General features: G+C 38.9%; 1 protein-coding gene across 4 annotated transcripts in view; it reads left to right on the top strand.

Annotated features, from left to right (window-relative positions):
- The window catches only part of csnk1g2b (casein kinase 1, gamma 2b), a 41055-nt gene that overhangs the window by 10782 nt on the left and 14823 nt on the right, over positions 1-15450 (top strand). For all 4 annotated transcript variants that reach the window (XM_053322636.1, XM_053322634.1, XM_053322637.1 and 1 more), the window contains exon 3: positions 7974-8043. In XM_053322636.1, the coding sequence (XP_053178611.1) occupies positions 7974-8043 (70 nt within the window). The remainder of the gene's footprint in view (positions 1-7973; positions 8044-15450) is intronic.

The following is a 15450-nucleotide window of genomic DNA, read 5'->3' as shown; positions in this document are numbered from 1 at the left end:
TGGTCGAGCAGCAAACACAGAGCGTTCACACAGACGTCGTTGCTTTGAAGATGATTTAGGAGCTGGCACGATATATACAGTAGAGTCCAAAATGTTGGTGACTTCAGATCTGCAATAAGAGCAGCGTCAGTGTTTTTTTTTTTTTGTTGTTGTTTTTTCATGTAGAAAATATACATAAGCACAAACTAAGGGTGTGGGCTGGAGTGTAATTGTACGTTCCAAGTGTTCATCCTGGTTCATGGCAGAGAGAGATTTATATTTATATGTGAAGAGTTTCTCCGAAGAGTTTCAGTGACAGTGTTGTAACGTTCAAGGCTGTAGAGATCGTTTAATACTTTCTTCTTTTTTTTGTTGATTATTGTGATTGCCTAGTTACTTTTTTATAGCGTCATAAGTGAAGTAGTAAACCAGAATCAAAATAACTGAACCAGAATCAGATGATGGTGATTTGAAAAGAGTATCTTTCCGCTTTTTGCCCATTAGTTTATTTAGCTGTTAATTTAGGATTATTGTCCTCCCATAGCAGGAACACCCACTTTCCTTCCTTCCTTCCTTCCTTCCTTCCTTCCTTCTTTCCTGTCCTTTCCTTCCTCCTTTCCTGTCCTTTCCTTTCCTTTCCTTTCTTTCCTTTCTTTCCTTCCTTCCTTTCCTTCCTTTCCTTCCTTTCCTTCCTTTCCTTCCTTTCCTTCCTTCCTTCCTTCCTTCCTTCCTTCCATGAGATCACATTGTATGTGGCCCTTGAATGGAAATCAGTTTGCCCCCCCCCCCCGTCATACACTGTCCTGCAATTTGGGAACATACATGTGAGAAAAGGTTGTTCATCATATGTGGATTTGAAACTTTAACCTCCAGTTGTTATTGTGTTTTCAAATCCAATATACGCTGTAAAAAAAAAATGGAGTCTGCAGTAGAGATGGAGGGACAAACAGAAATATATCTCACTGTGCTTTTTATTCAGTGACTGTATTGTGTTTTTTATTCTGAACGCAGCAGTACGACGCACATCGGGTACAACCTCAAAGTTAAATAAATCAGGGCAAACACAATACAGCACATTGTACTTCTGCTGTGCTCCGCTCCTCTAATAAATGACAAAGGAGACTCTCCACTTGGCTTCATCTGAGTGGAACTTCCCATGACTGTGTAGATCATTGGCAGCATTGTGTGCTGAGTTTACCCTCCGATGACCATAATAGCTGAATTCAGCATGTTTTAAAAAAAGCTGCCCCCCCCCCCCACCTTTTTTTTTTCTTCATACTCTAAAATCTCTAAAATCGTCCAGTTTCGCCAGCACATTTACAGGGTCCCCGTCGATCCTTAAAAAGTTTTAAAGTCTTAAATTGAGGTTCTTTTGACATTCAAGGTCAATGCATCAAAATGAATTAAATTTGATTTGAGCATGCTTACATTTGTTCAATTAATGTTATTTGTCATTATCATTTATTTTCTGATTATTTTATAAAAACCAACAAACCAACTTATTGATTAAAATAAAAAATAATCATCAGTTATATAATGAAACTAATCATTAGTTGCAGTCCTGTATAAATTACTTCAAAAATGAGCTCCATATCAACCCACTACAACAGTAAAATCCTGCTTTTGCATTTATTTAGGAGTATTTAGGAGTTTAGGAGTAATCCAGCCACGTGATGTTTTTTCTACATTGAGTGCAAACTTGAAAAACTTAGAGGTGTTAAAGATCTTTAAATTTGTACTTTAATAGAAATATGCAGATACACTGATTTAAGACAACTCCAGTCTTAACAGCTGATATGTTGCATCAATTAAGACCAACTCCTGAAATCAACATCTATTACATATAATATAATAGTTTATAAAAAAAAATCTATTAACATCAAAATAAAATCTGAATAGTGTGTTTTTTTAATCTGCAGTTATTATAAAACTTACAGCTCTAAGATCCACCAAAAGCCTGCTAATGGTGCTCTGAACTGCTGCGTTAGCCCAGAGAGAAACATGACACTCGCTGCACCAGACCTCTCCCTCTGCCTTTTACAGGTAGACAAATTAATCATCCGACCTAAATCACGACAGGCAAACGAGGTGAACCAAGGTCACAAGCTTCAACTACCCCGGTGTACTCCTCTCTATTTAAAAAAAAAAAAAAAAAAAAAAAGTCTCAAACATACAACTGATGTCTAATTCTGTCGGATTCAAGCAGTGACTGATTATTACACTCTGGGTTTTTTAGAGCAGCTGATGGCTCCATCTGGGCACGTTAAATCTGAACTGAAACAGGAGAAGCTCTGGACACGGGCCAGCTGTTGCTCTCTGACACACCTCTCTCTCCCTCTCCCTCTCCCTCTCCCTCTCCCTCTCCCTCTCCCTCTCTCTCTCTCTCTCTCTCTCTCTCCCTCCCTCTCCCCCATTTCCCCGTCCACCTCCAATCATAAAGAGCAGAGAGAAAAGGCACACACATGCATATCAATCATCTTCATTTGTTTGAGCTATAGCATTAACCATCGCTGTCATGAGCTCTCGTATTAAAATAGAATAGAGATGTCATTTGAGTCGCTCTGTCGAAGATGAGTTGAGTCACATTGCCTGTTGCATATTGTGAAATGGTTAACCGGGAGTCAGGCAAAGGTCACAGGTCTATTTTGGGCCCTCGCGCATAATGCTGGGTCTGCTCCCCTGGATATGGCACACATAGGCATACATATGCACACCCCTGAATGTCACACAGACTCTCCAGATGATAATAAACACAGATGTTTATTTATGTGTCACATTACATCATCGCAGCTGTCTTGTGTTCACCACACCGTGCTGTTTTTAGAAAATGTAGGAGCTTGTTCGTGGGGTCAAAGGGCACGCCTGTATGTTCTCACTAGAAAGCAACATGTGTGGGCCAAACAGCAAAATATAAAGGAAAAAAATGCTGAAGAAAACAGGTAGTTACACAAAGTAAAAGTCTTATTCCATTGAGATGGATTAAAAACACTCAGGTAGATAGAGGACAATAAGTAAGCGTAAGTAAGAAAACAAGAAGCCAGGCTAAAACAGAGCATAAAATATGAGCGTGCAACCTGGATCTAAAAATAATGTCTATAGTCTATAAGTGGTCTTTTTATGATGTACTTAGCATGATTGTACCATTATCATCAGTATTTTGTAGAATATTGGCATAATGATAAATGACCAATGGTAATATTAAATCCCTTATCAGCCTTTTGATTGTAGTTGAACCTGGAGAAGCCACAAATGAGTCATAAGATCATTTTTAATAGTCACAGAGATCAATAGAGGTGGAAATATGCTATAAATGTAATTGTAGATAGTGTTTACGTGGGTGAAAGGTCCACGCAGCTTGTTTTACATTTGGTCAGCGACACAAAAAAAAAAAGAACTGCTGCCGTGTTGGTGTGTTTCTTTGTTTTGACTGCATATTTTCAGTTTCAGCTCGATGCTAGATACACAACACGTACCATTTAGGCATCACCTGTGGTTTCACCGTCTGTTATTTGCTGCCCTTTAATTTTATTCTGATTATATCTATCATTTATAATTTTCTCTTTTTTTTCTTCTTCTTCTGCTTCCTCTCCTTCTTCTTTTTTCCCACTCTCTTCGTTTTGGTGGTCATGATTCCCATCCCAGTCACCGAGGTTGATTCTGATCTTTCTCAGCTGTGTCAGAGCAGAGATCAGATTTAGCCCAGATGACATCATATGCAGAGTTGGTTAATCCCAGGAAGAGGACTTTGTACGCCGCTGATGGCTCGCTCCATCCACACAAATCTACAGAGGCTGCCGCAGGTTAAAATACGGAAACCGCTGCTTAATCCACGATGACATAATCATATATTTGTACAAGTGTTTGTACTGAGAGGGATCCTTGAAATGGCGCGTAATATTTCACCTCACACCCCCCGTCCCCACGCCACTGAGGCTATGAGCTTTCATCCTGCTAGAGCGGCATTTGCCGGTAACGCTAATATCAATAAATCCATAAGCTTTTTAGCTTTGAGCAACAGCTAGTATAAGTCTGTTATCACTATCTGATCTATGTGTCCACCACTGCTGTTGAGAGGACTGGTACTTTCTGCTTGATTAACAAAAAAATGATTTTTGATTTATGAGAGAAACTACATTTAGTTAGTTATTGGTTTATTTGCACATTTGTCAAATAAAAGTCAATGAAAAATCTAATAAAACACACATACAGGAACCCACTATGGGTTTATCTTAAAACCTCACCTATAAGAGATAAAACACAATAACAATACAAAGTAAAATATCAAAATAAACAAATATTGTTAACCTAATTAATATTACATACACACATTATGAAATTCTAGCTGCATTCATTCAGTTTAAGTTTTTATAAATTTAATGCTGCTTTGAAAAACAATCTGTTTGTAAAGATACAAAATATATAAACAAATTAATACCTGATGCGTAGACACCAAAAGGTTTCATATTCCAGCAAATGACTGAAAGTGTTTATCATTGTCATTTGAGAGGTATGATATGATACAAGCAGCACATGTTGTCCAAAATTCAATTAAACATAATTTTATAGACAACTGAGATGCAAAAAAAGAGTTAAATGTCTGTAGCAAAGGAAGCAAATACCCAAACCCCATTATTGAAATAGAATGTGGCAGTCACGAGAAAGTAAAGCAGGATATATTAGAGTATTGATTATCTGGCAGCACCTGATAAACATTCATCCCTAAACACAATAAGTTAGACAAAATGTCTCCCCTCCTCCAGACTGTAGCAACTATGACTTTTGTTTCAGTTTCACTTTTTGTTTCGTATCGGCAACTAACCGTACACACACACACACACGAAGCCCCATTTAGACTCAACAACAGAGAAACACACAGAAAGTCGGTAACACCACCGCAGTGAGGAACAGCTGAGGTGGAGAGGTAATGTAGCAGCAGGTCAGACAGGGAAGGGCCCTTCTGGCCTGTAGGTCAGCTGCCCTGGACACAAGCCAGCGGCTCTCTGCATGACACCACACAGGGTGACCAGAAAAACAAAAAAAACTCTTTATCTTATCAATCTTTAATTGAATATTGCAAGTAAGCTGATATTGAAAGGTAAATGATGAAGTTGTCAGATAATTAAATCAGTCAATCGAACTTTATTTGTGTTACACTTCTCATACATTGCGATGTATCATGAAGTGCTTAACATATTCAGAACAAACAAACAAACAAACAAAAGGAAATCATTAAACACAGGAACTCATTAAAAACAGGAACTCACTTAAAAATAGGAAGTTAGGGAACGCTATCATAATTCTCAAGAATCTGTAATGAGGAAACACCAGAGGTAGTCTTAAGATTTAAAAATGAATATATTAAAAAAACAAAAAATAAAATAAAGCGCTAATGAAAGGTTTAATAAAATATTAAAAATATATAAAAGGACAGAATAAAATAAAGTCACTATAGAATAAAGTGAGTGAAACTGGAGATGTTAGGAGTAAAAGTAAAGAAGTATAACAGACATGATGGTGATGATGAAGAAGAAACAATAAAATAGTCCAAGTAGTAAAACAGGCTAAAATAGAAAATAAAAGGCAGATGAATAAATAAATAAAATTCAATTGAAAGCCAAATTTTAAGTGAGTTTTAATTCAAATAGTGACTTCTGATATTAACGCTAGACAATAATATTAATAAGAAGGATCAGTAAAGCATCTTTTCATAATACATAGACAAAAGAGGAGAATGTGAAGGGTACAGGTGAGTTGATAACAATTTTAAAATAAAGCTTTAATACAGCTCCCCTTTTCCTCCTCCTCCTCTTCTTTTTCCTTCTGTGGTGGCGGCCCTGCCCTGCCAGACGACGGCCCGCATGGTGGCCCGGGGAGCAGATCAAATGTTTTGATATGCGAGAGAGAGCGCAGAGAAAAAAATCTTCGTCATATACAAAGATGTTACATCAGACGTTGGCAGCTCAGGCTCCCAGTTCATTTACACAGCGATGCATAGCCATAGCTTAGCCCATCTGCTGGGAATGGAGATGACTCTTAAGTACGTAAAGCTGCCATAAGCCTCTGTTTCCTATTGTAAGCTGTTTTTAAAGGGTCCTGCAGTTTGGTGCCATCTGTTTTGACTCATTATTTATATATTTTTATGTTTTTTTTTCCCTCTATCTCTCCCTCCTTCGTGGCATGGTCTGACTTGTGTGAGACGTGCCCGTTGTCTTGAATTCATGTGGGAGGTGGATGATGCTTCAGCAGTTCCCTACTACGCCTAGTCATGTGTCCTCCTCCCACAGGTCTTCACTCCTCCCTATCGCTACGTGCTCTCCTCCACACTGAGTTTTCGGTTGCATCCTCGCCAGGCCCCCTTTTTTAACACGTACAGCAACTTTTCGCTCCCCTGGCAGTTTTTCCTCATCAGCATCTCGAAGGAGCGAGAGCTTGAATAATTTTTCCCCCATAAAATGTATTGAAGATGTTACTTGGAGGTTGTTGAAGGGATGGTTTGTGTTCACCGCTGCTGGAGCTTTTCATACGTTTTTTTATTTCAAGATAGAAATTGAGTTGTAAAATAAACACATTTTTATTTGATCCAACAGTGTTAATCAATCAGGCAGAGCGTTAATCCAGGAGCATATGAGAGTCCATGCTCATTACAACACTTAGGAGCAGTGATTTAATAAGTAAGCTATGCAGGGATATTTTGACATACAGCAAAGGTGGGTCAGTTCTTTTTTTATCACCTCCTCAGCTCATGGAAACCCCGACTTGAAACAGCAGCATGCGTCGTGTCGTACCGAGAGCAGTCATCAGAAATGAATGGATTCAAAGTCCCCTCACTCGCTGCGTTGAACATGGCTTATACTTAGTGTGCACACTCCTACGTGCTGTCAGGGCACCAGAAGAGAAAATGCTCCTGATTTGATAAGGGCCTAATGGAGTGAATGTGGGAGCTTAACAGCCTTTCAGCTTTTAGTTTTATATAATTTAAAATAGAAGTGCTTTGGAATTAGATGCACATGGGAAACAACTTTTAAGATTAAATCTCATTTGAAGCACCTCTTGAGAAGCATTTTCATATTTTTATATGTAGAATACCGAGCTTTACTCTCTCCCTTGCATCTTGCTGCCTGACATCGCCAACATTTACATTTAACAGACTTATAATTAATGCATAACTGATGTCTCATAACGTGAGACTTATCAGATTGTATGTGAACCCATGTAAAGTCAGTACTGGGGTGTGAAAAGGGGGGCGCACCACATCACCATTGTGGACAAGGGTGTTAGCACAGGCCGGGGCACAGCTATTCAAGATTAAAGAAAGGAATTAAGTTGGGTGTCTGTATGTGTGTTCTATCCTCTTCACGTTTGTCTATAATGCCCTTGTCATCATGAGAGTGGGGTTAATCAGATTACATTTTAGGTTGTAAAGCTGTAGCTAGCGGTATAATGAACAATATGTCCCGGTGGGTTGATTATCAGCTGTGTCATCACAAAAGCCTGCTGTTCACCAGCTGGAACTGCTCTTTATCCTCTCGCATTGCACAAGTCTGACCTGAGACTCAATTAAAGTTCCTGCCGGTATTAAAATAAGTAAAACGCTGTAGGTATTTAAGTGTAATTGCAGGTCGAGGTAATCGTAGCAAAGTGTATGCGAGGGTGTCGCTCACAAGCTACTTTCTTCCCTTGGGGTAAAGCGCTTAATCAGTCATTTGCGTCCTTGTGGTATTGTAGCGAGTTTCCTTTTCTTCTTTACTGTGTGAAAACTATGCAAGTATTGATTTTTCATAATTAAACTTCAAATTAGCTTTAAATTTTTTTTTTTTTAACAAATACATAATGTTCTGTTATTCTCTGGAGAATAATGCTTGAGGCTTGGTTAACTGAGTCAAACAACCCAAATGTCATTGTGTTAAAAGACTGTGTATATTGTGTGTTAATTAATGTGAGCTATTTAATATTAAACACTCTCTCTCTCTCCTTTCTTCTCCCTTCTCTTTCAGGAACCTATTAAATCCAGGGCGCCACAGCTCCATTTGGAGTATAGATTTTACAAACAGTTGGGAAATTCAGGTAAGAGAGATGCTGACAGCACGATAATGATGAATAAAACATGATGGGCCTTTTTAACACTACGGAAAAGTTTATGTCAGACTTCATATACAGAAACATGAAAACCTGAAATCATGTGCACTCTTGCATGTTTCAGGTTGTGTTTGAGACGGTAAACTCATTATTATTGGTGATTTTAATACAGTTGTTATTGAACCCTTACATACTGTAGTATGTAATTAGTCTCTACACCAATTCACATTCATAAATTCCCCATCAGTCATTAATAAATGTTGAATTAATCCCTCTGTTTGATTCATCTTATGGAAAAAAAGACATTCACAATCACTAGTTTATGGACCAGGAGAACATTTTATAGAATATGATGAATATAACATTTTCAATATTTTAATAAACACAGGTCAAATTTGTACATTCACATATATAAAATATGTATCAGCTGCGCACAAAAAAATAAAATACAGCATTTTTATTTCCATTATTGTGTACTGTGGATCATATTTAAGGATTTTTTTTTTACAGCTCTCAAATGAACAGTATGTAAGGGTTAATTTAATAAGTTGAGTTTATAGAAGTCTGAGCAGGTTGCTTTTGTCTCCTCCGGCCTTTTGAGTGTGACCGGTTCACTTGTGAGACCAGCTGAAGGAGAGAGCTGTATCTGATAGTTGGGCTGGAACAACATACTGTAATGGAAGCCATTAACGAGCACAAGCTAACAAATGTGAGCGAGAGAGAAAGAGGAGGACAAAGATATAATCCCTAAAAAAGTTGACACTGATTCAGAGGTGGCTAAATATAGTGATGTTTACTTGGTTCAGTGGATTTTTTTTTTTATGCCGTGCCACTGGTATTAACAATTTGTTTCCATTTACCATTTTGTCTCTCTTGTTTTGTAAAAGTGGAAAATGAACTCAAATACTGCATGTACTTTTTAAAATGTAGCAGACATTTTAGTGTGACATTGCTGTTCTAAGTGAAGAAACCTTTTAAATGTCAGGTCTACAATTCAGTTGTTATGAAGTTCATATTTTGTTAGTATTGATTTGATTCATTATCTTTCTCTGTAGTCATCCAGTTTTTACAGATAGTCTTAATTTAGGAAAATCCTTGTTTCCAAGTCCGCGCTGTTATGTGAAATTTTAGTTTTAAGATGTATTTAGGGAGAGAATTTGTCAAAAGTAGTGTTTTTTTTTTTTAATGTGAAAATTGTCAGCAGACTGTGGTTAAAAGCGAAATATGGAGGGATACATGCTGAGATGTATCTGCGTTAGTGTGGACATGAGACAAAACTGTGAGGGCCTCCGCTCTACTTGAGGCTGAAATTTCACAGTGGTTGTTTGTCTTTCCACATCAGTGGCAGTCAGTGGATTCCTCGAAAGTCTGTTTCCTCCTTTCTCGTCCTACCTCTACAGTACCCTGATATTTTCCTCTCTACTGCGCCCACTAGACCTGTGCTGTAGGTGACATTTGTCCCACGCTGTCACTCTGCAGCAGGAAGTTTCCAGTTGTAAGATTTGGGATTTACAGTGTATTCTCGTAAAAGTTGCTTCGTACTAAGTCTATTGAGGCTTGCGTGCGAAATAGTGCTGGGCTGGTTTATCGCTTCCCGTATCATACACATTTTTCATACACTGCCGTACTACTGCAGAGCTCGAAGAACTGCTGTAACTCTTCAATAGGCAACAAAATATTTAATGTTTTTCACTGTGAAGTGCTCTATGGTCAAGGCAAGCTGTGTAGAGTGGATTGAACCATTAAACCTTCTTCCTCTTACAGTTATAATTTTATAACACAACAGCAATTAAGAATCCACAACTAACTTTCTGTAACAGGGCAAAACTATATTTAGCCCTAATAATTACATATTTACAAAATGACACCACTGACTGGCATTCTGTGTACAACTGAGTAGCTAGCCTGGTAACATAGTAGTCAACAGCTGGGAGAGGCTCCGTCACTACATTACATTCAAGAACAGAAAAGAGAGATGAAGATGAGGATGAAGAAAGAGAGACCGGAGATGCACCAGAAGAGCTTGTGGTCAAGAGAGGAGCAGTGTCTGCTGTTAAATCAGTTTTAGATGTATATGTTTGTCATCAGTGGATGCTTCATGTGATGGATTTTAATACTCATGAGCCACATGCTCACACATTTTAGTTCCTGTCCCAAACTCTCGAGTCTCTGGAGTGTCATGTTAAGTGTTTTTACTAAATATGTGTGAAACATATTGAATCCAAACCCATCACAGCTTTTATTGGTATTCAACCTGAAGATAACCCTCTACCAAACAGCCGATCAAAATGTACTGCATACACTTCTCTGTTGGTAAGAAGATTAATCCTATTAAATTGGAAGGAAGCCACCCCTCCCGCCCCAACATTTAAACACTACTCGGAGGTTCTTGAACTTAGAGAAGATGAGATTTGCTGTTCGTGTGTGTTTAAAGAAGCCTTTTATCTCATAGTTAGTTAATCAGTTGTAAATGTATTTATCCTCCGTCAAATCAGTTCAAAGTGCAACTCTGTAACTGTAACTTTTATCAGTGTTGTCTATCTTATCATCGCTTGCTTATTATTGTCTTATGTCATTTCTTTTATTGTGTATTTTTGCAAACAGGAAGTCACTGATCATATCATATTACTGATATTATATACGGAAAACAAAACAAAAAATCCTTATACTAAAACACTGTATTGCTATTGTTGTTGAGCCACTATTGTTGCTAGTGGTGATAACATTAGCAACTTACTCCAAATACAAAGAGTGTATGTAATCACAGTCATTACACTTCAAGCCGTCAGTCAGTAGCGTCAGTGAAAGGGTAACGTCAAAGGGTCAGATCTTTGCAGAGGCATTTGCTCGAGGCACATAACATTTATAACAGGAAAAACGAGTGGTTGAGCAACATTACAAACGCAGTAACAATCCACCGGTGCATGGACGTGATCCCGCTGCAGAGTCGAGAAGAAGACGGGTTCAGAGCCATGATTTAAATACTGAATCCCAATATTATATGAACAACACCACAGCAGGTTGTTCGCTCACTTTTCTACAACAACAGACCCACAGCGTACCCATACCTCAGCAATAATGGTGCACTTCATCCGTTTTGACTGGGTGTTGCACAACCACCGTTGTGTTTCCTGGATGACCACATCAGAGAAATAATTACACAAAGCTTGAGAGAGGCACTTGATTCCTGTGGACTGGAGGAAGAGAAGCAGGTGGCCCTAACAACGTACTGTAGGACCAACATTGTTAAGACTGTCCTTTTGGAGATGGGAAAAGACTTGAATGGCATGTAGTAGACATTGTGTTCATAGTTTTTACACAAAGAAATGTGAAAGATTATTATATATGGTATTTTTAAATTATTGGTGCCTTCTCGGTCTTCTGGAAAAGGAAGAGGGATGTGGACATTGCTCAGGCTGAACTGGGCTCGCCAACACACCGGCTCACGATACCTAGTAGACGGGGATCGCAACAAAAGATGATCCAAATACTGATTGAGCAAAAGAGAGCCATAAATCAGGTGTCGAAAGCAGACAAGGAAACAAGGCACTTGGTTCCCAGCCAACAGGACATGTGTGCTAGGGGGCAGTAAACAAGGTGTTGAGCCCACTTCAGGAGTTCACAGATGCCTCGTCTGGTGAACGCTATGTTAGCATCTCATACCTCAAGCCAGTACTCTTCAATGAAACCATAGTCGCAGGGGGAGGAAAATGACACTCGACTGATGAAAGACATGAAGAAAACTATTTTAACCTACTTGAATGAACAGTACTCCTGCCACAGATGTTCTTGATCCCCGCTTCAAAACTGCCTCATCAAGAATGAAAAGGTGGATGACTTCAAAGCTAGAGCGCTAGACGAGATCGAATCACTGCTGACAGAGCAACAGGCCGATACCACCGACACTTCATCAGCTCTCTCGGGACTGTAATAGCAGAGGCCGATCCCGAGGTGAAAAGCCTTTGGCAAGTTTTCTCAAAAAGCAGTGCAGCCGCTCCCTCAGATGAGGACTCTATGAAAATGGAACTGAGATGCAACCTGCGGACTCTGGAGGTCGACAGTGACACCGACCCCTTTTGAGTGGTGGAAATGCCAACAAGAGCCAGGAAGTAGATCTGTATTCCTGCCATCAGCGCCACAGTCTGACAGAGTGTTCAGCCTCGGTGGGAACATTGTCACCTGCTGCAGGCTCCACACTGGAACCAGATGCTGTGGACAGGCTGATTTTCCTGGAACAATATTTGTAATGTCTCTACGACCTGTGATTACCAAAGCTTGTATTTGTGAGGGTGATTTGTGCAGGTAATGTTCAAAATGTGTCCTATGTACCAAGATGTTGACATTACAGAATATTATTACTGTGAGTTTAAATGTGGATTGTTTCTTATTTATTTAGAGAATACTGTACCTTGAAGGATAACATTAATGCAAATAAAAAATTGTAATGTTCTATTTGATAAACTGAGAACTGAGTGAAATTGGACCGAGCAACAGCCATTTTAATACTTGGCTTGAAGGATAAAAATGTGAATTAATATAAGGCTTGTTTCTTACTTGTGCAATAGAGTGTGTGAGAAATATGTCTTTCGAATACTTTACAGTAATACAGTTTCTATTGTTTATCCAACTATCTTTAAAATATCTTGTTTTCAGAAGGAAGCCTTGTTAAAGTTGTTGGCATATGTATTTATTTAGTTCTCTTTTTATTACATTGCAGTTTCCATAATAAAAATTGTTTACAGTCTACAACTGTTTCAGGCTTTCTGATTCCTTCATGTATACTTTTGCAACCCTATACCCTATAATAATAAAAGCCTTCAGTGTATATATATATGACTTTTTAAAAAATATTTTATGTCCTCCTGACAGTAGAAGAAGCTACTATAAACCTTGATAAAGGTCCAGTCATGTTCATGTTTTTAAAAAAAATCAGTGATACTGTGAAACTGCCAGAATCTTAAAAAAAATAGTGATAAAAGTTTTTGGTCACACCACCCAGCACTAGTGTGGAATAAGTTTAGTTTGTAAGCATCAGTACCTACTATTTAAATAGCATTTACTGTATCAGCATATGTGAAAACTCATGTTATATTTGTACTTTTATGTGAGAAGGCTCACAGATATTTTTGTGCGTGTTATACTTTTAGAAGTGCCCCAGTCCTGTCGGTGCAGTGATACTCCCTCATCTGTGTGTGTGTGTGTTTGTCTCGGTCTAATTTAGCGACACGTGCCAGCTTCCTGGCTCCTTGTGCCACAGCAAAAGCTCTCCACTGTTGATAAGGAGATGGGGCATTAGGGCAGTCCTTGACTATTTATAGTTGGCCCTCTACGAGCAGTTGGGCCTTAATGGTGTGTCTACGTGGATGGCTTCCTCAGCCACAGGATCCTCTGCCTCCCTGATTGACTGAGCACTGCCTGCAGAGAGCGGAGGGGAAACTGAAACATGCATTACTAACAGGGTGTGGCCTATCTTTTTTTTTTTTTTTTTTTTTTAATCAGTCACTCTGATGTGAGCTAATTTTATGTGATGTATGCCCACACATACAAGTTGGCAGTAGCTTTTAATTTTATGTGATTTTTAGTAGATCTTTCGTCCAGACCAGGCTTGTCTTTTTCTGCCTTCTGTCGTTTTGTTCTGGTGCATTAAACACATCCTAACCATCCCTTCTTCCTTTGAGACCACGGATGGCTATCAGCTTCTCTTTTATTGGCTGAGGAGCAGCCAGTATATAAACAATTTCCTAACCTTTACACAGAACTAGAGACTATATGCACAGGTAGGCTTTCATATAGTCTTTATAGTGTTTTCAAATACGCTCTGAAGCATCAATGCTGCTCTTTACATGGTTTTTGTTATGATTGCCACTGCACAGCTTTTACAGATATGAGTCAACACCATCTACCAGACTAATGTGAGTCAGCTCTGCCACTCTGAGTTTCATACTGAAATTGGTTAGATTATGAAACAATAATATGAACATACTGAATAGCATATTCAGGAGCAGAGCCTTGACTAGACAGGATCACGGTGCAGAGAATCCACGGGCGGTATGTATTTACAGAGTGGAAAATCCCTCCAATACTCCTGTAATATTCCTATAGGAACATAAACACTGTCTCCTATGATACGAAGCCATACAAGCAGGACATGTTTTTTGCACATCCTGTACTGTAATTGTCATACAGTGCTGTTGATGTCATGTTGACCTCTGCTTATTATTACAAAGTATTTCTGTCTTTAAAAAGAGAAACATAAACACATACATTGTGTTTCTTTGGTTTGTGATACGGTCTGTTTTAGTTGGATGAAGCAGCTCTGACTGTGTCTTGACATCATCAGAAAGTCTAAACATTTTCATACACAGCATGTGGTGTGTTGTGCCATGTAATGTCACCAAAGTGTGACTGACACTGTGTGTGTGGAAATCAATACCACAATTAAAGACAGATGTCAGATTCCCTCCTACTGTGATTCAGTCTTTTACAGCTTGCGTGATATTTTGAACAAGAGTCAGAATATTAAGTCTGTAAAATAAAGCACTTTAAATGGCCAAAAAACAGTTTTTAGCCAACGTAAATGACAGAGGATTCGGCTAAATGCTGATTCATAATATATTTGTTCTGTGACGCAGTTTTACTGAGGTTGAGATCAGACATAATCCTTTGGCTGAGCCAGAGACACTTTCAGTGGCTCCACTCTAAAAAAAAAATAAAAAAATTTGGGACTACAGCATGAGCAGAGAGGCCTCGTCTCCAGTGGATGATCGGCCACTACATGGTGATATGACAGGAGGGCTCACTTGACTGTCTAGCATGGGAGGAATCAAGGCGATAGATTAAATCTACTTATGTTGTCTACTTGGCTAAATGGGGACATGTGACCCTGTTAGTCCTGCGCAACCCAAGAGCCTCAAGTATGTCACAGTGTGGACTACTGGGCGCTTAACGCCCAGGAGGAGCTTATCTATACACTGTTAATTCTCTCCTGTCCTGAACACTGCCCAGCTGTTGAGAACGCTGCTTTCCAGTTTACCAATTTGGTGAATATTCAGTTGTTTGTCCCTCAGTCCTCGTCTACACGTCGTGCTTTGTAGTAGAAGAATTAAATGAAAGGTTGCAGACAAATTGACCTAATTCAGCCACATCAGCGTGTTGGATAAATTAATTACACACAGCCTGCCACCTACCCCTTAGAAATACTTTTAAACAGTGTTGTCAACTATGTGTGTCTATCACAGTCACAGATCACTCAAATGTTGCAGAAATACAGGAATAAGTTCAAATTTAGTGTAATTTTATTTACCAACATCTGTGTATGTACTGAGGCATGTAAAGTTAGCCACAAATTCGGCCCTGTAGCTGTGAGGATATCTCCCCCCGAACTCTGCCACCACA

The sequence above is a fragment of the Scomber japonicus genome, chromosome 7 (genome assembly GCF_027409825.1).
Source record: "Scomber japonicus isolate fScoJap1 chromosome 7, fScoJap1.pri, whole genome shotgun sequence".
Classification (NCBI taxonomy): domain Eukaryota; kingdom Metazoa; phylum Chordata; class Actinopteri; order Scombriformes; family Scombridae; genus Scomber; species Scomber japonicus.
The sequence above is the reverse complement of the archived record's forward strand: the minus strand, read 5'-3'. Positions and strand labels throughout refer to the sequence as shown.